General features: G+C 44.2%; 1 protein-coding gene across 2 annotated transcripts in view; it reads right to left on the bottom strand.

Annotated features, from left to right (window-relative positions):
- Positions 1 to 23,381, bottom strand: part of LOC147192060 (poly [ADP-ribose] polymerase tankyrase-1) — a 45,127-nt gene that overhangs the window by 8,891 nt on the left and 12,855 nt on the right. Inside the window, exons 1-16 of one of the 2 annotated variants that reach the window (XM_086134530.1) lie at positions 17,808 to 18,046; positions 17,578 to 17,614; positions 15,040 to 15,115; positions 9,393 to 9,487; positions 8,505 to 8,571; positions 8,201 to 8,387; positions 6,985 to 7,106; positions 6,794 to 6,885; positions 6,278 to 6,356; positions 5,741 to 5,912; positions 5,519 to 5,598; positions 4,427 to 4,572; positions 4,141 to 4,306; positions 2,215 to 2,434; positions 948 to 1,057; positions 276 to 464 (exon numbers count right to left, since the gene is read on the bottom strand). In XM_086134530.1, coding sequence (XP_085990656.1) covers positions 276 to 464; positions 948 to 1,057; positions 2,215 to 2,434; positions 4,141 to 4,306; positions 4,427 to 4,572; positions 5,519 to 5,598; positions 5,741 to 5,912; positions 6,278 to 6,356; positions 6,794 to 6,885; positions 6,985 to 7,106; positions 8,201 to 8,387; positions 8,505 to 8,571; positions 9,393 to 9,487; positions 15,040 to 15,115; positions 17,578 to 17,614; positions 17,808 to 17,865 — 1,896 coding nt within the window. In that variant the 5' untranslated portion in view covers positions 17,866 to 18,046. Of the gene's footprint in view, positions 1 to 275; positions 465 to 947; positions 1,058 to 2,214; positions 2,435 to 4,140; positions 4,307 to 4,426; positions 4,573 to 5,518; positions 5,599 to 5,740; positions 5,913 to 6,277; positions 6,357 to 6,793; positions 6,886 to 6,984; positions 7,107 to 8,200; positions 8,388 to 8,504; positions 8,572 to 9,392; positions 9,488 to 15,039; positions 15,116 to 17,577; positions 17,615 to 17,807; positions 18,047 to 23,381 lie in introns of those variants that run through there. The other variant, XM_086134529.1, reaches the window with a different exon arrangement.

Raw genomic sequence — 23,381 nt, 5'->3', positions numbered from 1 at the left:
TTGTAGATGAGGACGCCATCGAGATGGCTGTGACAACGGAGTTGCAAAAAGTCATGGAAGAACTCTTCCATGAAGATTGAGAAAGCCCTTTCGACTCCAGGAGATTTACTTCGAAGGACAAACCTTGAACCTTGATTTGAATTTCATCTTTTGTGACATCACTCCTTTCTGGCTCACCAACACGTATCACTAAAGTCAGTAAGCTGACAGAAGCGTGCCAAAAGATGGCACGGTATGGATCGCAAAATGGTACGGGGCTCAAGAAAGTTTCGTACTGTTGCCAAGTCCAGCGGCGTCTGTCCTTCTTGGTTCTTCATGGTGGGATCGGCTCCATGGGCCAAAAGCAGAGCGCAGAGTTGCGTCCGCCCCTTCTGCGCTGCCTCGTGGAGTGGCGTGAATGCCCATTTGTCGGTGGCGTTGACGCAGGTGTGGTACTTGATGAGAAGGGCGGCTATGTCCACATGCTAGATGTGATCCCGATGGAGAAGACAGAAAAGACAGATGTGGAATAGAAGCAGCCGATAGGGAGTGAAATAGATGGAAGTCGAAGGGAATACGCTGGTGCCTGGACCTACTCTCTTCATTCATTCCGCGACCCTGCACGTAACTAAGAAAAATATCGCCTCAAATCATCTTTCGCCAACTGCCAACTCATCTCGCTTGCTGGTGCCACTCTGCGCTCAGGAGTCTTGTTGCCAAATGCACAATGTAGCCTCCCGCTGAGAAAGCAGCAGGAGTTGCTAAATCGAGTGTTTGTGGGTCTCTTTGAGAACACACAGACATCCGACCGTTCATTCAACATGTGCTTCAAGACTCATTTTATCAGAACAATGGCGCTGAGGACTCCAGGAAGAAAAATGATGATAATTATTTTGTTCCCTTTCGACGCTTTGTGCTGTGAAGAATTGAAAAGACTTTGTGGGCACACGTGTTGTTGGAGCTCTTACCCCATATGAAGCGGCATTGTGCAAAGGTATCAGACCGCCTTTGTCCTGTGCATTCACGTCAGCTCCGTGCTCCAGCAGATACTCTGCCACCTCTAGGTTGTTGTAGCCAGCTAGACGGGGAAGTGGGAAGACAGAAAAAAAAGAAAAACGTCAGACGTTAACATGAAGTCAGCCATTCGGAAACAAGAGAAAACATGTCAGCTGCGCCACAGACACGTGAAGAGAAACAAACTAAAAGTGCAGCGGCTGTGAAATGCACTCTATCAACAAAGTTAGATGGTATCGTATTGATATAAATCTGCAAATTTAGCGCACAATCGGGCAAGCAGATTTTAGAACAATCCAGCCGGATTATTTGGAGAACAATCTGAAAAAGTACGCATTTCGATGTCTGACTCTGGCTACTCGTCATATGAGGCGTACATCTGTGACATCATGTCACTACATGACAGCTTGCAATAATAACAACAACAACAACAACAACAACTACGACAGGAAGTTGAGCTACACCCACACAGACCTCCACTATCTGGAACGTCATGGAAATGGGTGTTGAGAACACATTCAGAGAAAGATTCTCCAATCCCAGTAGGATCACATTTCATTTTACACACAGTATATGTTGCAGTTCGACCGCTGTAAATCACAATACACCAGCCGGCTCTGCATATATGGACTGCTTTACAGGTTTACGCGGGTCATCGTGAAAACCATCCTTTTCGTCACGACGGGAGCGTGCATGGCAAATGTTCTTGTGCCCATAAGACGCTGAAAAAAAGTGGCGTCTCTCAAGATAACTTGGAGATTCCGCATTGATTATCTATGTGCGTCCCTGAGAGCGTGCAGCCTTTCTGGTAATAGGTTTATGCGCGCCCAAAAGGACACCGCTATCACTCCCTTTGAGCACACTTACTAGCCACATTAGCCACAACCTGCAATGGTTTCCAATATGAGGGATGTGCCAGAAAATCTACCATGACAAAGAATAATATGAAATTTTGAGACCGCCATGCCAGTTTTTGATTCAGCTACCTCCCCTTTTCAGACTTCCGTTTGTACTTGGTCATACTGAGGTTGTTTTGAATATTTTAGTAACTTTTTGTCATGGCCAGAACATTATTGAAGAGATTTTAACCGTGGGAATGAGCAACTGTTCACAGATGAAAATCGATACTTTGAGCCATGCGAACTACACTCAACTCCTCATCTGGCCATCAACATTGTCAAAACACAGATTGGATTCAAGGCTGACTAAATTGATAGTTACCGGCAAGGTGCAGAGGAGTGGAGTTTCGTCCCTGCGTGTCCCGACAGTTGATGTTGTCTGGGCTGCATAGCTTCTGCACTCTAGCCAGGCAGCCCTTCTTGGCGGCATCCAGCAAGGCCGCATCGCCTCTCAGGAGGTCCTGGATGTCTGTGTCGCCGTCCTTCACCAGATCCAGGGGTGTGTTTCCATCTCGGTTCTTTTTGCTGGGGTCTGCGCCATGCTGTGGACAGAATACAAAAACTCAATGAAAAGAAAAATGGATGCCTACATTGGGCTAGGGATAACATGAGGGTTGAGAATTATCCACAAGAGACAGCAAACATTTCTTTCACTCAAATGTCTCTGCATGTGACGCTTTGAATGTACTATTTTTATGTACACTTTGAAATCTGCTCATTAAATCTGATGTTATAGGACTGCTCCCTTGGGGATGCGCGTCTGGCCGTAAAATGTTAGTATATGAATACATTTTTGTTTTTTTTAAAAATCTGTGTTACAATGTTTTCGCTCCACTTTCCGCGGTTGCTTTTATGCTAATTTAGCACTCACAGATATTGATTCTTGGTCCAGGGAATACAGGAAAAGGCGAATATAAAAAGCAGGGAAGCAATCATAGATGTAACGCTTGAGGGTGGCTGAGAAGAAAAACGTCCAAGATTCATTCTACAGAGGTTAAAAAAAAATAAGTAACCAGTTGTTTCGTGACGAGATGGCAACAAACGATTCGATAAATGGCTTAATATCATAATTCTGGAACCTTTCCAGGTTTTACACAACTGTGAGATGCCCTGAATGTATTTTGGCATTTTCCTTACAGAGTACTTGTGGTGATGCAAGCGAATGAAAGCGGCTTTATTTTGTTCACAACTTGTATACAAAAAAAGAATGGGCAAAATCATAACAAATGCTAGAGACAAGAGAAAACCTACTGCTGAACTCAGAGAGAGAACATCCAGAGTCAAGCGGATTAACATAGCAGCCTTGGTAGTGTGACTGTGTGTGCGCGCGCGTGTGTGTGTGTACTCTGGTGCTTAATGGAAATGAGGCAGCTGATGTCATTTAAAAAGTAGAATTCATGTGGTAAACTGCCACCACACTGGACCAGAAAGCGAACATAATCTTATCAGCATAAGTGAGGACTTGTCCCCTAAGAAAATACAAAAATGTGACATTTATCACTGAGACTCCTTTTAGAGATAATTTTTTTTCTTTTACTGGTTATTTGAATATCTTTTGTTATCCCTTTCAATCCCGTATTGAATGGCATTACATTAGATGCTTAAAGGCTATCGATGTTGCGGATCGTCTTTCTGTTCTGCTTGCTTTTCACCAAGCGCTTCAAGTTCAAGGACAAATGAAGTGTCCAAAACAACAAGTCTTGAGGCACAACATTTCCTGTTGTGACACGGAATGTATGCCCATGTAAGCCCCGCCTCCATCCCACTGCTTGAATTCCTTTGCTCTAATAGTTTGTGCAGCTCCATATGGCAGCATTGAAGCGGCGATGTACGCTTGTCTGGAGCTCATTCCGAAAGCAACAAAACAAAAAAAACATTCAAATGAGGAACTGTAACACTTGTTTGCATTACTCATTTAGACTGATGTGAGAGCCGGGGCATCACACAACCGACGAGGATCAGCGAGCAGAAGCAAAACAGTGTGCCATTTGAAATAACATTCTCATGATTCATATTCTTTTTAATTGATGAAATGTCAGAAAACGCACAAATCAACCCCCCGGCGGTGCAAAATAAACTGTGACGCGTCAAACTGCGTTTTCTTGTTTTGATTCACGACTTTGAAAGGTTTGAAAAGCACGACTCGAGGTTATCTTTTTGTAAAATGTGTTTGTTCTGCCAACACATAAGATAGAGCTGAGCCAGAAAGAGTGTTAATATAGGAATGGTCAGTTTGCTTTTAATGTACCTTGAGAAGCAGTTTACAGATCTCATATTTGCCCTTGGCAGCAGCTTCGTGCAGCGGCGAGAACTTCCACAGGTCGGCCACATTGACCGAGGCGCCGTGTCTGACCAGCAGCTCGGCTACCTCGTAGTGACCGTACGAGCAGGCGTTATGGAGGGGAACTAGACCGCTGGGGGGGGGGGGGAAGAGAGGCATTATTGAGCTCCTGCCTATTTGCAGCGATGATCTCATCGGTGGCAATGGCTGCAACGGTGTCAGCGATGTTTATATTTAGGATTTAGTGTCGAACCCTTTGTCCTTGGCGTGAACGTCGGCCCCGTGGTGTAACAGGTACTCCACCACCTGCACTCTGTTGTAGCCGGCCGCAAAATGAAGAGGTGTGGAGTGCCGCCCCTCCAGATCTCTGCAGTTCACATTCTGAGCCGTGCACAGTGACTGCAGGGAAAAAGGCAAGTGGGACATAGGTTGGGTTTTTTTTTTCCACCTGTGCAACAAATTATTATTATTTTTTCTTTTAAAACAAGGTTTTAAGAGCTGGATGGTTCAGTGCAGCACCCCCTGACTTCGGACACTGGGGACTGTTGGTTCAAAACCCGGTCTGCGTGGACAGTTGCAAGCAGTCGGGCAAGACTGACAATTTTGTGGCTGGGTTGCGTCAGGAAGGGCATGCAGTGTAAAAACTGTGCCAAACATATCATGCGAGTAACTCGCTGTGGTGACGGCTGACTAAAAGGACGAAGCCAAAAGTCAAACAGCAATTTGTCATGAACACAAGAAATGTTGATGGGATAATCACCCTAATCCTAATACCGAGGCGTACAACAGCAAATGAGACATTTTAAGATACCTAAGCAATCTAATTTTACATCAAAGTAAAGAGGACAAATTGAAAAAACGAATTAACTGAAGCAGACAAACGAAAACAAATCACTTTGTGCCACAGACAAGATGGAAATGGTTTCCATTGAATTCAATATTATGAGAAGGCATCAAAATTTTACACTCAGATTGAAGCATAAATTAAAGGACAGCGTCATCAAAAAGATGGGTGTCCCGCTGTTTACGGAAAGTAACTTTTTCACATCTGATTCTATCTGAAAAGAAAACGTCTTGCTGGCAATCTTCATCAATCCGACAACACTAACGCTCGCCGGCGGTGGTTTTCCAGCTGATAAGATGGAAAGACACAAATTGAAAATAAAGCCATGGAAATTTGATTCGACTGATATTTTGTTTGAGATGAAAATGATGGTCGGTCTTTGGCGAAAAATCAGCACTTCAGCCAAAATCATAACTTTGGGCTTTGACAGACCAAAATACATGCTAAGAAATTAAATGACAAAAAAAAGATCGGCAACGACACGACACACAAGCACATTACCTTGACGGTGTCCAGGTCTCCAGCTTTAGCAGCTTCTAGAAGTCTGTAGTCCACGTCTGAGTTTCTGACTGGCACGTTTTCTACAAAGATGAACAGAAGACAAATGATTTGCATACACTTGTAAACCTTGTGACAGAAGAATAACAAGTCATGGCCTTCCGGCTTTTCTCCTACTGGAATTGGGAATGGCAAGTCAACCAAAACACAATAATGGCAGCATACCATTGAGTATCTGTTGAACAGCCTCATTCCCCATCTGAGCAGCAGTGAAGCCCTGCAGCGACACCAGCGAGGCGTCTGCCCCGTATCCCAGCAACAGCCGGCAGGTCTGCAGATGGCCCGCCAGCGACGCACGGTGTAATGCTGTCTGACCCAGCGTGTCAAGAGCGTTCACCTGCCAAAAACCTCGGAGTTATGATTCTCGAGAAACCTTGATCAGCATACTAAAGAGCACTAAAACAACAAAATGTTTGTTGGATATTGTGTGCGCCGGTTACCAGGATTAGACATGAAATAGTCAACATAGCCAACACTTTCTAAGGGCCGTGCCTGAAACGGCCAACTCTGTAGTCTTGGTGAATGACAAAGCTAGCAGCCGCCCTTAAAGAATTCTCATGCTGCAGGCATGCAACCAAACAACAAAATAAACCCAATTCTAATATTAATTTTAAGTGGATTGAGATTTGCAAAAGTCAAAAGACCTTTACCAACTCTATAAAAGGTGCAAGTTAATGGAATACAAGTGTCACATGAACAGACCTTGGCGCCATGTTTCTGCAGCACCTCCATGATGTCATTATGAGCGCGCTCTGCAGCCACGTGGAGAGGTGTCATGAAACTACGAGAAAAGTAAGAGGGAGGGACAAAAATCAAAAATGGGTTTAATGCTGTTGTCGGAGCAATAATCATATTCAAATTGAAATGATCGGAGATGTATCCTGCCTTTCTTTCATTCCTCAAATAAAAAAAAAGAGCTCCCAAATACCTTAGTAGAATGACCTGTCCACGGATGAAGATTTGCACCACGATTAAGGTGCTTGAGGTTGTTCGAGCCACAGGTTCTAACGTACATTTCTGCCACTGCTTTGTGAGCTCATCCTATTTCCTCTACGCTCACAAACATATTCCAGTTGCAATGCCATTTGCATTCAGGTAGCTATTGGACACCACGGACCTGGTGGCTGACTCCTTACTTTTGGTTAAGTCTGTATTTTTGTTTTTCTTCTCAGCATCATCATCAACATCAAATAATTTGTGCAATTGTGCTGCACTTACTCTTTATTCTTCTCATTGACATTGGCTCCCTTTCTCAGCAACAACTCTGTCACCTGTTTCCTCTTGGGGTGTGGCGATGCTACTGCACAATGCTAAAAAAAATAAAATAATAAATAACACACACACACACGTGAACATCCCGGCAGTGCTATTAAGATCAGCGGGTGCAGTGCAATCGCTGCGGGTCTTACCAGCGCCGTCTCGTGTGTGTGAGGGTGTTTGAAGTTGATGATCTCCAGCGCCAGGCTCCTCTTCGCCTTGGCTATGTCGGCTTCCCGAGCGGCTTGAAGCAGTGAGTGGCCCTTAAACTCATCTACACAGAACACAGAAGATGTCAGCAGAAATAAAAACTGCGAAGGTAACTGCGAGCAACTAGTTTCTTGCGATGAACACTGCGCAGAGTGCTGCAAAATTGAGAAACGCCACATAATAAGCCTGTCATGGGCAGCATTTTTCACAGCCCCACTTTGTTCAGCGGTGCTGTTGAACGGTCTGCGGCTGGATGGATGTAAGGCTTGAGGAGCCGACGATGAGAAGAAAGGAGCGTTAGCGCGGAGCGCCGATGCGGATTTGGAACTTGGAGTTTGAAGCGGATTACGTGGGACAGGAGAAGTGAACTAATCTTTTTGTCAATGGACGCTACAGCTTCAATTTGCTTTCCTTACTTAGCTTGTAGCAGACGTGTGCACATTTTCAGCATGACGTCTCTGACCCACTGGTGAAAGGACACTTTGATCCTCTCCTCTTTCATCTATAACTGCTTCAGACAACAACGTGTATGCAGAAAAGTGGTGAAGATTGCACGACTGTCTGTGTCCTATGTGTTGTGTTATTTTTGTTATTTTGACTTCAAAATGGCGCCGCGAGAGTGGCTGCTTATCCAGCAGCTCCTATATTTTGGTGTTGTACTTCTTCCTTTCATAACTTTGCTGCTGTGAATTGGGGATTTCTCCATTGCGAGACTAATAAAGGTTTTTCGTAATAACAGAATATCTCGAGGTGGTGGTGGTTGTGGTGTGTGGGGTGGGTCGGTAAACAGAGCTCAAGCAAAGCTACAACACTGTATTTTTACATTGCAATGATCCTACACGGTATCAAGGTTTCACAAATATGAATTCCAAGTTTTGTGTGCCAGCCAGCAGCAAGAGCGGAAACAAGCAGTCATCCCCAAGGCTCCAAAAACATTACAACTTACTATTGAGCATAAAAATTCCATCAGAGTTAAGCTTAGATAAACCCACACAACCAATCAAAAAAAAAAGAAAGAAAGAAAACACATCACATTTTAAGGTGTCTCTGAGCTCTTGTATGTTGACCGAAAATGGCCAGAGCAGTCTCATAATTAAATCCTCGCCAGTACTCAGTCCTTATTGGTCAGAACAAATGCAAACAAAGTTGTCCACTCACATGAGAGCCTCTCCTTGAGCTCAGGGGTGGGTGCCATGTCCACGGAGCTCTTGCTGTGACAGTTGAGCAGGGTGGGGTCGGCACCGTGGCTCAGAAGCAGGGAGCAGACCTCAATGCGGTTTTTGGATGCCGCCTCGTGCAGCGGGGTGAACTGCCACAGGTCCATGGCGTTCACGCAGGCCCCGTGCTGCAAGGAAACAGACGGGTTTGAAGAATGCGACCTGTGAGTTTGTGTGAATCATGTCTAAGACTATAAATCGGGACGCCTTGGGAGCCTTCTCCATCGAATGAATGTTCATGTCACCTTCAGCAGCAGCTCGGTAACTTCATAGTGTCCATAGGAGCAGGCGTTATGAAGCGGCACGAGACCACTGAAACACATAAATGGAAAATACCGGATACTGTAATGTATTTATAATCTGATGACTCTGGAGAAGCGTGACAAAATCATGTGAGCAATAACACACCGATTCTGCCATACAATTTATTAAATGAAACGAACCGCTGAGACACGGTGTGTAAGTGATACGCGGACTTTCAAAATGTGTGTGACGAAATCACTCAGCCAAGTAAATAGCGCAATGGGCGACACATTTTGCGGAAAATCAGATGAATAATCAAAAGTAGCAGGGCTTATTTTTATTATGGGCTTTTCGGCTCCATGACTTGAAGCAGAGTTAACTAAATGTGTCTGCGGAATAACGCCAAGTCTTAAAATTAACGTTGTCTGACCATTAGCATTAAAGAGTTTGTGCAACGTTTGTGCAAGCTCTGAAGTCACACAAATACTGATACGAGTGCTTAACAACCCCCATGAGATGTGTCATGGATGGTCCAATAATAAAAAAAAAAACTAACAAACAGTAAAATCGAAGTTGCTATGAAAATGACAATCTATTCACTTTATTGCTAATAAAATAATAGAATATAAGCTAGTGTACCATGTGCATGACGTGGACAGTTTCAAGTATTTTTATTTTATTTATTTTGAATAATTTGTTGCTTTAAATAGATTTGGCATGCTGTGGCTCAAACAACAAACTTGGAGGAAGTAAAAAATGGAAAATGGCAAAAAACGTAATAATAATAAATAAATAAATACATCGGCTTAATTAATTATTTTTTGAGCGTTTCCTTCCATTTTAATATCATGAGTACATCTACACTGCTTTGTTGGATTTGTACAACATACCCCTTGTCCTTGGCGTGAACGTCTGCTCCGTGCTGTAGTAACAGCTGAACTATCCTCACCCTGTTGTATCCTGCTGCTAGGTGGAGTGGAGTGGACTGGGAGGGGGGGGGGGGGGGGGGGGGGGAGACACAAAGAGGGCAAAGGTGAGCGGGAGGAGGCTGCTTGAGACACGTAAGGATATAAAGAAGAGGCAAATGTTAACTGGCGCGTGACGGCTTAGGGTCCTGGTTTCAAGAGCGTTGCTCAGCCAGGTGTTTTCTCATGGCGAATGTCTGCAGTTGGGGAAGTTAGTGTTCCGTGCCCGAACCAGACTGCGGTGATAAAGAATAGACTTCCGCCATAAAAAAAATTATGAAAAGCTGGGCTAAGAAATGCTTTAAGAGGGCATACAGATGAGACACTTCACCTTGTTGTGCATTGTCTCACTAAAGGCCATTCTTGCCCAAAGCTGGACAATTACGGCAAAAAAAAAAAAAATCAAGGATTCATTCAAATTAAAAAGTGATGACATAAAAATACATTTCACAGCTGCGCTCAAACTAAGATCTTGAGTGACATGTCAATTATTCACTACACTTTGCTTCTGTGATGAAAAGTATGACTCTTATCTTGAAAACCCCACACAGATAAACTCATATCTCAAAGAACTATTGGATTTTTACTCACACATTGTCTAAAAATAAAGGTGCCATTAAAATGACTAGATGAGGGCTACGCACCAACACTGGATGGTAAATTCTGCCATTTTGGTTTTGTTTTGATAGAACCTGGTCCACTGCGATTGGCTGGCAACCGGTTCAGGGTGTCCCCCGCCTACTGCCAGAGGACAACTGGGATAGGCTCCAGCACCCCGCGACCCTTGTGAGGATAAGCGGATCGGAAAATGGATGGATGCAACCTGGTCCAAGTGGGCATTTGCATTTTAATGACAAATATTTATAGGAAATCTTGTAACCTGCATCTGTTTTGTATATGAAGCCCGTGAGGCAGAGTTGAGGCCAAGGCTTTTATGTACAAGATGTGACACAAGCATTCGTAAGGAGCAGGACATGTGAGTCATCATCCTCATTGTAAATGCAGCGTCATTTGCGTGCGTGCGAGTGCGCGCGTGGGTGGGTGCGTGCCTTCCTGCCCGTGTCCTTATTGGCACACTAAGCTCGTACAAATGTGTGTAAAGATTGAATCAGATTCGGAGTGGGTACATCTTTCCGTGTTATCTCCCAGTAACACGGATGTACTGTTGCATCACGGCAATGTCAGAATGAGGAGTTGAAGTCAATCTTGTCTTGCGCATGTTTTCAATGAATGTGGATGAGCTGCCTTGTAGTCCCGTAGTCTATATTTTGATTTTCTCCACAGCAACAAGCTTTTATACTTGTGCTTGGCAAAGGCAAATTGCAGAGCAGGATTGGGACTGTATGTGTGTGTTTCATTTATATATAAGCCAAACAAACATTTCAGCCACTACAACAATGAAGCTGGCAAGGTTAAGGTCAGCTCAAGCTGTTTACACATGATGAGACCGCATTATTTGCTCTCATCTTGCAATAACAGATGTAACATTCAGAGAGGGATTTGTGAAACACGTGGACAGAAAATAAAAGATGCCAGGAAAATCTGGAATAGGAGATGAGAGGAAGGAACCCTGTCTGAATGTCTATTAGGTTTGAACAGATATTTTGAATAGCGACAGATCACATTTCCCTACTGGCACTTTCTTTTTGGGCTTGCTATGTGGCGGGGAGAAAGGCTTCAAATGCAGACTGTGAACAAAGGCAATCAAAAGGACACCTTCTCTGGGCTGGTTTTAATCATCTAAAAGCTTTTGTGCAAGCAGTCATGGGTGGAGGAAGGCGAGCACATACCGTGAGAGAATTTACGGCAGCAGGGGAAACGACGTGAACGGTAAGCATCAGGCCAAGCGGAAAACACTCCTTTCTTTTTCAGCCTTTCTGTGTGAAACTATCAATTTCAAGTCCTTCTCAACAGAAACGTGCATGCAGACGTGATGACTCACACCAGCATTGAAAAAGAAGTTGAAGAATTCCAAGAGAGTGACTGAAAATGGCAGTTACCCAAAATATGAAAGACAAAACAGTGTCACTTCCTGCTTTGTTGTGCCACCGCATTGTTCTTCCTCTCCCTTGCCATTGGCTCTGTTAAATGCACCTGTCAACACGTTCTCAGGACAACAATGACTGCTTGCTTAGCTGTCAGCACTTGCCCAAACAATGCGATGTGATAATATCTTGGAGAGAGAATAATCGTTGGCTCACTTGGGTTCTTGCGTCGAAGTAGGATTACAATACATCATCGTGTGTGATGTCAAGCAACAATTCCAGGAGGTAAAACAAACCCATCTGATTATCCCCCCCCCCCCCCAAATGAATACTTGATATCCATTTTGTGAACCGCTTTATCCTCACAAGGGTCGCGGGGCGTGCTGGAGACATCCCAGCCATCTTCTGGCAGTAGACGGGGGACACCCTGAACCAGCCAATCGCAGGGCACAGAGAGACGAACAACCATCCGCGCTCACACTCACACCAAGGGGCAATTTTGAGTGTTCAATCAACCTGCCATGCATGTTTTTGGAATGTGGGAGGAAACCTGAGTACCTGGAGAAAACCCACGCAGGCCCAGGGAGAACATGCAAACTCCACACAGGGAGGCCGGAGCCAGGATCGAACCCACGACCTCTGCACTGTGAGGTCGACGTGCTAACCACTGGACCACCGGGCTGCCCACATGGGGAATATAACAATTTCGATGAACTACGGACAAGAACGGTTGCACCAACGCAGAGATTTAATTAAATTCACCCGGCGTGAAAACTAATAGGAAAAATAGTGAGATGTAAAGTGACAATTTAAAACATGTATTACTTAACTGATTACCGTGTAATATTTATGCCGGCGTTAATCAAGGAACTTTGTCTCATGCTCACTCCTTGTCTGCGGATGGCAAGAGCTGGACAACATGACAAAATAGGGGTTTGTCTGTTTTGAGGGAAATTCTTAATAAAGCAAGGCAAGTCCCGCTGCAATCTAATTGGCCGCTTGCAGAGATGAAGACGACCGCGAACAAAACGACCCGCGTCCTTGACGTTCATGACGACAATTCCGGTATCGTGACAACAATAGATTAGACCATGGGTGTCAAACTCATTTCACATTGTGGGCCACGTACTGACTCGGTAGATGTCAAGTGGGCCGCACCATTAACATTATACCATACTCTGCTATAAATAACCAAAATATAATGTCTTTCCTTTGTTTTGGTATAAAGAAGCATTGGCAGATTGATACCGTCTGATGTGTTGGGTCTGTCTCAGTGGCAGACTGAGACTGCTGTTTTCTTCTCTGATCAAAACAATGTTGTTTTCTACTCTGATCCAAACAGTGTGCCTCCTAGTGGATAATCAATGAATTGCATTTTATTAAAAATATTCATTCTGTGTCTTTAATGCATTTTTTCACTTTTAAATTATCCTGCCGGCCAGATTGAACCTCCTGGGGGGCCGGTTCCGGCCCGTGGGCCGTATGTTTGACACCCTTGGTTTAGACCAATCCGTGGTCCAATTCAATCTAAATATATGAAACGATTCATTCCTTTTTCTCTCGCTTCCAGCCATTCAACTTGAACATCCCCCATTTTCCAAACCCTTTCCCACAGAATGATTGACACGTAAAGCGCTTTTTCATGACAAACAAAGAACACTGTCAGTCGGCATGGCGCTCTTTGGAAGATAAGCGCTCGTAATAAGCATTTGAACATGTCTTCAAGCACAACGATCTTCGGTTACTTTTGTCTACCTGGCTGTCAATCCATCAAGACGCTTTCTGCGAAAACAAGACAAAGCTAATTCCCGACAGATATTTGACGTCATACGTGGGATGTGTTTGCTGAAAGATAATCTGCAAAGAAAGTCTGCCAGTCTTGAAGGGTTTAAGAAGGAAAACATATTGTGTGTGTCTTATTCAGCTGCGGGAATAATATCCTCCCGTATCGGCCCTCAATCACACGGGTACACACACAAATATTCATGTGTGCACAATATTGATGGCACAATAGCTCAACGCGGCTATAACTTTTCCGGAAAAGGGAGAAGACGCGTTACGACATGAACAGGAGCTTCCCAGACGGAATTGTGGTTCATTATGGCTCTTGATTTGTGTGTTTGTCAACATCATGGCGATGAATGCGTTTGGTTGAGCGCGACGGCGCTTTGGAGCCTCGGAACAAGTTCCCTCGTCATTTATAATGCCGGAAAAGCGTCACTGTGAGATCCGGATGTAAATTCTGGTTGTCTCTGATCTCTATGGTCTTTATATTTATTGCAGAATAAAGTCTGAATTTTGATTCATCTTCGCATACAGTCAAGGTCCATAAATATTGGAACGAGCAACACAATTCTCCATCTTTATGACTGAAAATGACGTCATTGATGTCACAGAATATGAGCCTACCTGTGTATCTACGTGCAGTATGAGCTGCGAGCACAGCTTGAGCCTGACAATGATAGGTGTCAGTCATCTTTCTTTGCACAATGTATCTATACACATTAAGGAGGATTTCCTCCGTAGTTCATGTTCGCCGCGGAAAGTAATCCTCCGTCAAGCCATTCATTTTTACCCCGAAGACTATAAGAAGGATAAAATTGCACCGGCGTGAAAATATAGATGCCATCTACTCTGCATGGTTGCTTTTAGTCAGAGCAATTTAAAGAGCAATGGAAATGCCGCACGAGGTCATTTGAGAAGAAGTTTGGACTGGATGGATAGCACGCTGGACCTTTGCAGTCATCTAATTCAGCCTCATTGAGCCTCGGCTTCCCTTAGTGAACCCTTGTCCTTGTGTTGTGGATTGTGGAGGCAATTTTATGAAGCTAATCGACCCACTTTCTGAAAGATAACGGCCAGAGATGATGACACACAATTACAGGTACGAACCTGCCCTAAATATGAGCAGCCTTGGCTCAATCGGTGTCATTTAGTCTGTGGGCTTCCTTATCCCTACGCCGGATTGTTTAAACCTGTTAGTAAGCCATTCAATGTGAACCAGAACTTCAATTTTGGACAACGCGTCCTTTCCTGTTCTGCTGCATGGATGAATTGACATCATGCGCGTTTGATTTTTTGGAGTGTATTTGGCATTTGGATTCGGGATTCTAACCGGCAAATGATTCTGTTGTTGCTGTTTCGGTTATTTTGATTTTGAAGCTACTTGATAATGCCACATTTCATTCATTCACCCTCCAAATTGCTTATCCTGATGAGGGTCGCGGACATGCGGTGGGGCACACCGCAGGGCTTCATGATTACATTTCAGTCAGCAAGGTGGCATATTCGGATATTTAAACTAGGGCTGGGCGAGATGGCTGAAAAGTGGGATCACGATATAAGTATTTCATATCAGTCGATATCAATAATTATTGATTTTTTTCCCCATAACCCGATAAAAATGAGAAAAGGTATTAGATGGGTTTAAGATAAACTATAGTAACTATCCACAACAACTATCCATCCCTTTCAAAAATGTCCAGTGATAAAACTAATTTTCAAGCAATGTGCATGTTTTTGTGTATTTTGTAATACAGCGTGATGTCGCCGAGTTTTCTTTGTGTGCGGCAAAGATTTGTTCTTACCTTGCGGCCGTCACTCGCGTGGCAGTTGACGTTGAGCGGTGTAAGCAGAGCCATTAGCTTCTCCTCGTTGCCGCTCCTGCCAACGTACATGCGCACACATTAAAGAGCATCCGCCACCGTGGAGGATTAGTGCTGTACCTCAGCGGGAGAGCATGGATTGGGGGCAGGTGGGGGATTGGGTTGGGGGACGATGACAATGAGATAAGAAGCCTGAAGGACTGAAGGGAAGAATTTTCATTTGTAGACTGGCAAGATTTGCGTGTGTGCGTGTGTTCGTTTTAGTGTGAAAATGGCAGCAGAAAGGCCGCTCCAGAAGACACGCCTGGAAGAATGAAGATAATGTTCATTTTTCTGATGGCTTTCTTGGTTTGTGGGCTTACTGCCCTGGCATTGCATAACCAGAGGGGAGAGTTGCCATAGCAGCAACCAATCAAACTAGGATTCCTAAAGAAAATTACTGTTGCCTCAATCTATTAACCATCATTTAAAAAAAAAATTTTTTTTGTCCAGACGCATCAGCCTTGTTATTGTTTCCAAGTTTCAATGCTCCTCTTCACCTCGACCTCTCCACATAGCAGCATCGCCTGCTGTAATTTTCAATCCATCTCCTCTCATCCTCACGAAACAAAAGCTATTCGCCAGCGTCTTCCTTCTTTGGCCAAGTTACAACATCCCATCACCCTCGCCACATGAGCTGTGATATTTATCTGAAACATCCGATTCATCATTTATTCTAAATTTATCTGATACGCCTGACCCTGCGTTATTTAATCACACAGCATATTTGCATTATTTTGGTGAAAATGAATGTAGCTACTTGATCAGGATTGTAACATTAGATTGTACCCCCGAAGGGATACTTTGTGTACCGAAACACACTACCTGGACATTGCAATGAATTAATGCAAAACTGTAAAGTTACATTCGCCAATGATCCGATCAAAATCCATACAGAGGAAGTTAGCCGAATCAGCCTGACTTGTCTGTGTCAGTTAATTTAAGTTGAACCATTTTATAAGCTGCCACTTCAACTTCCATGCCACTGTGCAGTGATGATACATGGGCCAAAAACAATAATAATAATAATAAGGCTAAGAAACAATATTATCCCACTAGCCGTGTGTGGGAGTTATGCTGCGAAGTAAAAAAAGTTCCTTTGAAAAACTGTGAGAAAAAATATTTGTGGGGTGAGTTTGTGGCTCAGCTGTTAGAACGACATGTTGAGACAACCTGCTGACCCCATATTACAGTGCTCATCCACCCGCACGATGCTCGAGAGAGAGACGGCAACCGAGCACAACAGTAAAAGCCAACTTTTTGTGCCCCGATGTGCATATCGCGACCGTGCTGGTCCCCTTCTTTTCGACAGTGTGGTTCACGGGGGTGTCGAAAGTGTTCAGCACCTCGTCTATGTTGTGGTTGGGCTGGATGTGTTTGTCGGCATTGTTTTCACGGCAGTAGATGCTGGAGGTTGGCCAGCTCGTAGTCCACCGGAAGTTGCTGCGCCACAGGTCCTTGGATAGTTGGCGCCGTTTCATAAAACGAAAGCACCAAGACGGAGCTCCTTGAAAATGTTCGATTTTCGTTTTTGCCCTCTGTGGAATGGTGACTGGAGAGACTCTTCTCCCGATTGTTCTTTAACTGTGAATCCATTGCATGCGTTGGTCTTCCAACTCGAACCACGGAAACTCAGCTTTGTCTTCTTGGCCAGGGTGAAACTCGTTCTCCTGCTTCCTCCGATTGCGAACCACGGATTTGTTTATCTTAAATACTCTCGCTGCTGCTTGATTGCTATGTTCCGCCACGTAACTGATCGCTTGAAGTTTGAACTTTATCGGCGTGTCGCTTCATAGGTGATGTTTTCCGGGGTCCAAAGTTGTTTTGCCCAATGCACATATCCACCGACTGGTGAGCGTGCCTTTAGTTTCCTCATCAACCAGTCAATGCATTTAAAACATATTGAATGATCTGACCCGATTAACACATGACAGGTCTTAGATTGAGACAAAAGCTGCTCATGTATAAAGTTACATTCGGGTCTAATTTTTCTCATTTACTTCTTTAAAGGAACTTTTTTTTTCCTGCAAGACTGCTTCAATCTCATACCATTTCAACTTCAGTTTTTCCACACAGTTGTACTTTTTCCATTCTTTTTCAGTGTGGCCTTAAAAATTCTTTGCATTACAGAAAGCATGCCACTTCATTGGGGGTAAGGTGTTAAATGAAGAGAATGGAACAGTGCAACAATAAAAAAAAGACACGGGGAAAGGTGGAGCAAGAGGCAATACGAAGGCGTAAAGAGGAAACCAGTCAAATGTTAACGCGCGATGGATAAGGAGAAAAGGGAGGATACAAGATGGGGGAGACACATGGGAGAATAGCGGGGAAGAAAGTACGACTCGGATGAAGGGTGGGCGTCAAAGAGAGGAGAGGACACATCATGCATGGGTGCCATAAAGTTGAAGGAAGCAGGAGGAAGCGGAGAGCAAGAAGAAGAGGAGGAGTAGAAACGAAAACAAAAGAGCATCTGGTACTCACCTCGCTGCCTCCAGCAGCTCATCCTTCTTGTATTCACCTAGATGGTTACAGAAGATCATGATGTCAGTCAACTGGTCGCGAACACACATGTGCACATGCAAAGAACACGCACACAAAGACATACACGTAGACACGGGAAGGATCTATCTATCGCTGGAGAGAAGGATCTCTCTCAATACCCCCCCCCCCCTTTGCTCTCTGCAACTTGCACATTCCCGCTCAGTGCGCACCCCTCAGGCTCCGGTTGCCGTGACGATGCGTTGCCGGCAGCGACCACCGCGCATTCATTGTTTCGGCGAGGAGCAGCCGACTGGCACACGCTCTGCCGCTGTTCGTCCGTGCATCCGTCCATCCATCCCTCGCATCCCCCCCACCCCCACCCCCTTCGTTGTTGGTATTGCTAACCGTCCTCCATCATCCCCCTTCTTGCACGCGCCGTCTCCCTGCTTTTGTCTCAAACCTTCCCCCGTAGGCTCCGGAGGCGCTGTTACCGTCAGGAAACACAACAGAAATAAACAAACCCCTCCCCCTACCTTAGGCTCCCTCCAGCTCGCACTCTCTGGTAGCCATGCACCCCCCTCCACCCATCCCCCACACCCCACCTTTCCCTTCTGACGGTCATAACATAATCGACATCCCATATGTGCTTTGTGCATGGGAATTTGCAGCATCACTTGCTTCCTTTGTGCGTGAACCAAACGGCTCTCCTGTTATGCTTGACTATTACATTATGCATTGCCAGCAATTAAATATGAACGGATACGACTGGTCTTGGGCGAGGGTGAGCACCATAATGCATCTCATAGCTCTCTAATGCGAGACAGTTTTGACTGAGCATGAAATGGAAATGTATACTTGGGAGGACTGAGCTAATTACAAGCCAGGATAAAAATAAAAAATAAATGGAATGGGCATAACAACAAAAATGGCAAATCGAGGAACAGGCTAAATATAAAGTAAGTGCAGCAAATGAATACAAATATAAGGCAGATTGTGAAAAAAAAAAACATTTCCGACCCACCTACGTACACGAAAAGGATTACATTTATCAAGGGGAAGAGCAAATCGTGGCGCAACACATTTGATTTTGGCAATACATATTTCAAGAGGCCATCTCTTGGAGAATGGTGACAAGACTATACCATTTTGGATTGTGGGGCTGGTGAAATGCTTCCAATGGTTTGTGGCTCAAACAACGAGGGAAAAAAAAATATCTCATTGATGTATTTTTAAAAACAATGACACACTCTATTTATTCATTTATTTAGCCGCACATGCTAGTCAGCATGCTAATGATGTAGGTTTAAAAAGCCCAAATTAGTACCTCCACGAAATGAATTTTCAACCAAGTGCGTTCTTGCTCGGCTCACATGCCACCCCTCCCACAGTTTCATCCTAACTTCAGAACCAAAATAGATTTTGCCTCAAGCCGCTGAGCGAAGGGTTGTCTTTTTGTCAGCGGTCGTTCAACAGGTGCAAAGACGTTTGCTTAGATGTTCCCAAACTGTTGTGAATAGTTGCAAACAGTTTTTCTTGCTGCTATGAAATTTTGAACATGGTTAAAATTTCTTTGCGGGGAAAAAAAACTGTGTTGAGACCATTAACATTTTTGGCGGAAACACACACACGCGCACACGCAAACACACACACACACACGCACACACACACAGAAAAGGCACCTTGTGAGGCAAATAAGATGGAGCGACATAAGAAGAGACTGAGCAGGATGAGCTTTATGTAGCAGACGGACGGGTGGGGTCGGGGGGAAAGCAGAGGCGCAAGGTTACAGAGAAGGGAAAGCGGAAGGTAGGAGGGGAACAAAGGATTTGCAGATGAAAGAGAGAAGAGATGATTAGGGATCTGGGAGCTGACATGCATGGATTTGACACATTATAATTCGTGTTAGCCGCGCGAGTGCGGAACAGTATGACAGGACAAAGGGGAAGCGAGAGAAGAAATTGAAAAGTATGAGTACAAAAAGGAAATGAACAGCGTGAGATCCCCCCCCCCCCCCCCCAAGAAAATTGATGGAATAGTTTGGAGGGTGGCCCGATGGTCCAGTGGTTAGCACATTGACCTCACAGTGCAGAAGTACCGGGTTCAATTCCAGCTCTGGCCTCCCTGTGTGGAGATTGCATGTTCTCCCGGGGCCTGCGTGGGTTTTCTCCGGGTACTTCGGTTTACTCCCACATTGCAAAAACATGCACGGCAGGCAGATTGAACACTCTAAATTGTCCCTCGGTGTGAGTGTGAGCGCGGATTGTTGTTCATCTCTGTGTGCCCTGCGATTGGCTGGCAACCGGTTCAGGGTGTCCCCCGCCTCCTGCCCAAAGACGGTTGGGATAGGCTCCAGCACCTCCCGCGACCCTTGTGAGGATAAGCGGATCAGAAAAATGGATGGATGGATGGATGGATGGAATAGTTCGGAAGTCATTTGAACAGTGAACATCCCGGCACCTGAGCGCAACTTGGTGTTTGGTCTTTCCTGTTGAACAGGCTTATGAGATTCCACACAATTCAACTTTAAGAAGTTTATGATTTTACTTTATTTGACATAAAGTGCAGTGGTTTCATGCACATGAAACGTCATCTGCGGATTTCACATTTGTATTTGTCACGTTCATCCAACTCAGTGTTTGCCAACCAGGACGACCCATTTTAAGCTTCAGTGTTAATTTACTCACAAATGTGTGGAGTATAGCGACCGCTGCCCCTTTCCCTGAACACCGCACGGGCGTACAGCAAACCAAACAGGCCTGCTACTTTGTGAAGCTTTTTTGCGATTTGAGAGCGTGCGCCTCAATCCATATGATCGGTAATGGAATGGGTATGAGTTGATCTCACTTACGCGTCATTGGTAACGAAATCGGCAGCATAAAACTCCGATCGGAACACCCGTAGTGACGATATCTAACAATCGCTTGAATTTTCAAATCCAGCCGTGACTCTCGGTAAGCAGTCAAAAACATCTCTGCTAGCGGAATAAGAGGAAATCGAGGACATCAAAGATACAAACGAGAATTGCTATAGTCTCTGTGGAGGGGAGGAAAGTGACTCGGTTATGTGGTTTAAAGTGTGCTGCTATGGGTAGGGTGAAGGCTTTTCACAAAAATATGACATTTTATGGAATAAGAGAAAGTCCTGTTTAGACATGCTTTGTCATCCTCCCCCTCCTGAAAAGTAACATCATCATGGGACCACAACATCGGCGATACACATTCAAGATGAAGGAGTTTGGAAGGAGAATGACTTGCTATGGGGCCTGTGTGGAAGACTTTGATTTGAAATGTTTCCTTTCCTGAGCCTCTTTAACGCCTAAAGCGGTGCATTCACCAAGGAAGTGGTGTTCAGAAACAGTGATGCTGCCATACAACAACAAAACAAAACAAAAAAATAATAATAAATCAGCTTGGGCATCCAGCAGTACAAAATAGAAAATGTTGACTGGGGATTAACAATCACAGCTAAAATAAGGATATGATGTTGGTGTCCTCGTTGAGTCGGGCTGACGAAACACAGAACCAAACATATGAAAGGAGCAACACTGGATTTACTTGCTAACTTCTTCTTTAGAGTTACTATGCCACCAGAGTGAAAAATATTCACCTTTTGGTCTGGAATCAAGCTCACCATGAAAAATACGACTTTCACATAGCGTATTTAGCCAATTATCAATTGCACGTTTGTTTCAGGACCGACTTCGATTTTCAATGGTTATTCAATCTGCTTTCACTTTTCCATTTTGATGTGCACGAAATTAGTCTGCGCATTTTCCCCTCCCGTTTTTGATTTAGTTCATTAATCAAATTCTGTCAGCCTACTGCAGAGTGGTCGCTTGCCTTCACTAACTGACGCGGTGTTGTGGAGCCGAGCACCCATGTGGAAAAGTAGGCAATTTCGGCTGCAGGAAATGGTGCTAAAATGGGGACGAGGCAACTTCGGAAGTGCTTCACATCCACACACAGATTTTTCCAGCCTGGCCTTCGCTGGTATTTCATCTTGTCTTCTATTAGAAAGCAACAAATCAGAATAATGCATTGATCCTGAGGTGTGAGCGCCGGAAAGAGTGTGAGCGGAAACAAGGTCCAAATCGTTCATCACGAGAGACTAATCGAATAGCAGTCACTATGGTAATCAATGAGCGCGTCAGTGATTAGGCCAAGAAGGATGCAGGAATTCACTTAGTCCGCTCCGCGCAGGTGAAAGCTTGTCTTTTTGCTATCTTTGCTGTTATCGCATGGACGTCTTCTCGATTTTTTTCCCACCTCTGCCTCTTTAGTACCTTAATCACATACCTTGAGTCTTAAGAATACATTTACATGACAACAACCAATTGCATTGATTTATTTCGATGACACCGACTGGAGACTCACTGACTTTCTTGTTTGCTGCTTTTCCACTGCAGAGTGAAGGTACAGATTTCAAATTAAATGCAGAATTTCACCTCGAGTAGAAAACAGGGATTTAGTTTCCAAAATGTAGGTGATGGTCCTTGGTCATATTTGCAGCAAAGAGCTAAAACTGTGCCTCGGTGCCCCATTGTTCAAAGTAGTCCTCTTGCAGTGAAAGGCTTTCAGTGTTAGATAATTGCTGCTTTAAAAATTAAAAATAAAAAAACGTAAAGCATCTCCATTCCAGTTCCTCTGCATCTGAATAATCCCAAAACTCTTCACTTCTTACCCCATAGTGCCCTACAGATGCTAATAGCATCCAAAGTCCTATTACTCTGCCTCATCAAGTATTCATTACAGCCCGTTAGTTCACAGAGCAAATAAAAAAATCAAGACCTGACCTTTCTAATGATGCCAGGCGAAAAATAAACGTTCACTTTTTCATCACAGTGAAAATGTGTGCAGAGCTCAGCGGCGACGACTGCTTTGGAGGGATAAATCAGTCACCGCATCCCAAATAAACTTGGTTATCCTTTCTGGTTCGAGATGTTTTCTGTCCAGCAAAAGCATTTGGAGTAACTCTGTGTTGCCGATATATTTTATTACGGCATGATGGAACAATAGTTGATTACGTAAGCCACGGCTTTAGCAACTTCACCTGAGACATTTGCGGTGTGGATTTAACTAGACTCATTTTAATTCGATGGTCTACCACTTTGACCATCAATAGGAATCCGTGACCTTTACTCTGCAGTCTATCAGCAGCAGAATGCTAAAAATGTCCCACAGTTACAGCCTTGCACTTTCTGACCCAAACTGAGCAAGATTCAAGAGAAAATGAATCAAGACATGCTGGAGAACATACGGGCCTGATAGTGGCCCATCCCTTAAAAAAAAAAAAGGGCCTTTCCGACTGAAATCCAAAGAAATCTAATTTCACTGTTAATCCCTCAATTTGGATTTATTTCAAGGACAAAAAGATTAACATAATACCAAGACATAAGATGCTTGTCTTGTAAAAATATTCACACAACAGCAAGGAGAGCAAAATTGGTGATGGCAGGCGTCTGGAGTGGCACGTTTTTTTTTTTTTTTTTTTTTTTTACAAAGATAAACACATCCGATAAGTACTGGTTTAATGGGCCACTTCATCGGAGACCAAATGGAGCCATGTGCAATTTGAAAGTGTACTTTCAAAAATAAAAGAAGGGGATACCGCAAATGAGATTATGAGACTCCCATTGTTTTCATACAGAGCTACCAGGGTGCCTAACGTGCAGGACAGCACTGAAAAACACAACTCCCGAACATTTTTCTGGAACCCTTTCATGCACCAATCACCATAACCCAGAATCTGATAACATGAGATGCTGTCCACGATAGTGACCGCTGTCCCTGAAAGGGTTAAATTCT

The sequence above is a fragment of the Hippocampus guttulatus genome, chromosome 17 (assembly GCF_054856545.1).
Source record: "Hippocampus guttulatus isolate MCC_2025c chromosome 17, RoL_Hgut_1.0, whole genome shotgun sequence".
Classification (NCBI taxonomy): domain Eukaryota; kingdom Metazoa; phylum Chordata; class Actinopteri; order Syngnathiformes; family Syngnathidae; genus Hippocampus; species Hippocampus guttulatus.
Note: the sequence above shows the minus strand (reverse complement) of the source record. Positions and strands in the feature narration are given on the sequence as shown.